This window comes from Hyperoodon ampullatus (genome assembly GCF_949752795.1).
Source record: "Hyperoodon ampullatus genome assembly, chromosome: 12".
NCBI lineage: Eukaryota > Metazoa > Chordata > Mammalia > Artiodactyla > Ziphiidae > Hyperoodon > Hyperoodon ampullatus.
The window spans coordinates 8,585,666-8,586,496 of NC_136925.1; the positions used below are offsets into that span (position 1 = coordinate 8,585,666).

The 831-nt window shown below is 66.5% G+C and overlaps 1 protein-coding gene across 1 annotated transcript; it reads left to right on the forward strand.

Moving 5' to 3' along the window:
* Positions 1-209: 209 nt before the first annotated feature.
* LOC307061220 (developmental pluripotency-associated 5 protein-like) lies at positions 210-549 on the forward strand (the record flags this gene model as incomplete). Its single annotated transcript, XM_079716264.1, has 2 exons — positions 210-321; positions 395-549. The coding sequence occupies 2 exons, from the start codon at positions 210-212 to the stop codon at positions 547-549; spliced, it is 267 nt and encodes an 88-aa protein (XP_079572390.1).
* Between the last annotated feature and the right edge of the window lie 282 nt (positions 550-831).

The window sequence follows — 831 nt, forward strand, 5'->3', positions numbered from 1 at the left end:
CGCGCGGCGTGCGGGGCGTGGCGAGTGCGGGATTGAACTGCCGGGCAGGACCGGGGGCGGGACCTGGATGGGGCGGGGCGGGGCCTGGATGCGGGTTGGCCAGGGGCGCGGGGCGTGGCCCGCCCAGGTACTTAACTTTCCGCCGGAAGCATCGTTCCACCCAGTCTAGGTCCCAGCTCCAGGCAGGGTTTTGTTTAGACGCCCTGAAGATGGGGAAGCTGCCCAAGCGGAACGACATCCCACCTTGGGTGGGGACTCCCGAAGTCTTGAAGGAGCCCGAGGTGTTCCAGGTCCAGACGGGGCTTCTGGAAGCCGTGTTCGGTGAGTGAGCCCAGTCCTGACCCGGGTGCCCCGGCCCTTCTGGGCCCGAGCGCTCATCTTCTCACCTAAACAGGCCCCGACGGATCTCGAATCCCATTCGTCGAGCAGGTGGGCACAGTCATGCTCCAGATGAAGGGTCTGGAAACCTCGGACGACGCCGAAGTCATGGTTTACGGCTCTTACTTGTGCAAGTTCCAGACCAAGTGGATGCTCCAGTCCGTGGCCTAGCGGCACCGCCAGCAGCACAAGCAGGTTGAGAGGCCTCATGACCAGGTGCCCTGGACCTGCCTGTGCAGGCGGCCTGGCTCCCTCCCCTGCAGCCCTCCTCACCCCTCCCTAACTATCCCCTCCGGGCAACCACCAACAGCACCTCGGCCAGCACCCACCCGGGGAGGCCTCTGTGTCCAGGCTGTGCCCCAGACTCCTTGGCAGTGCCGGCCCTCGGTCCTAGGGACCCTGGAGTAAGGCTGTGAGAGGTGGCCGGGGCTGGCCTCCTGGGGCGGGGCCTCC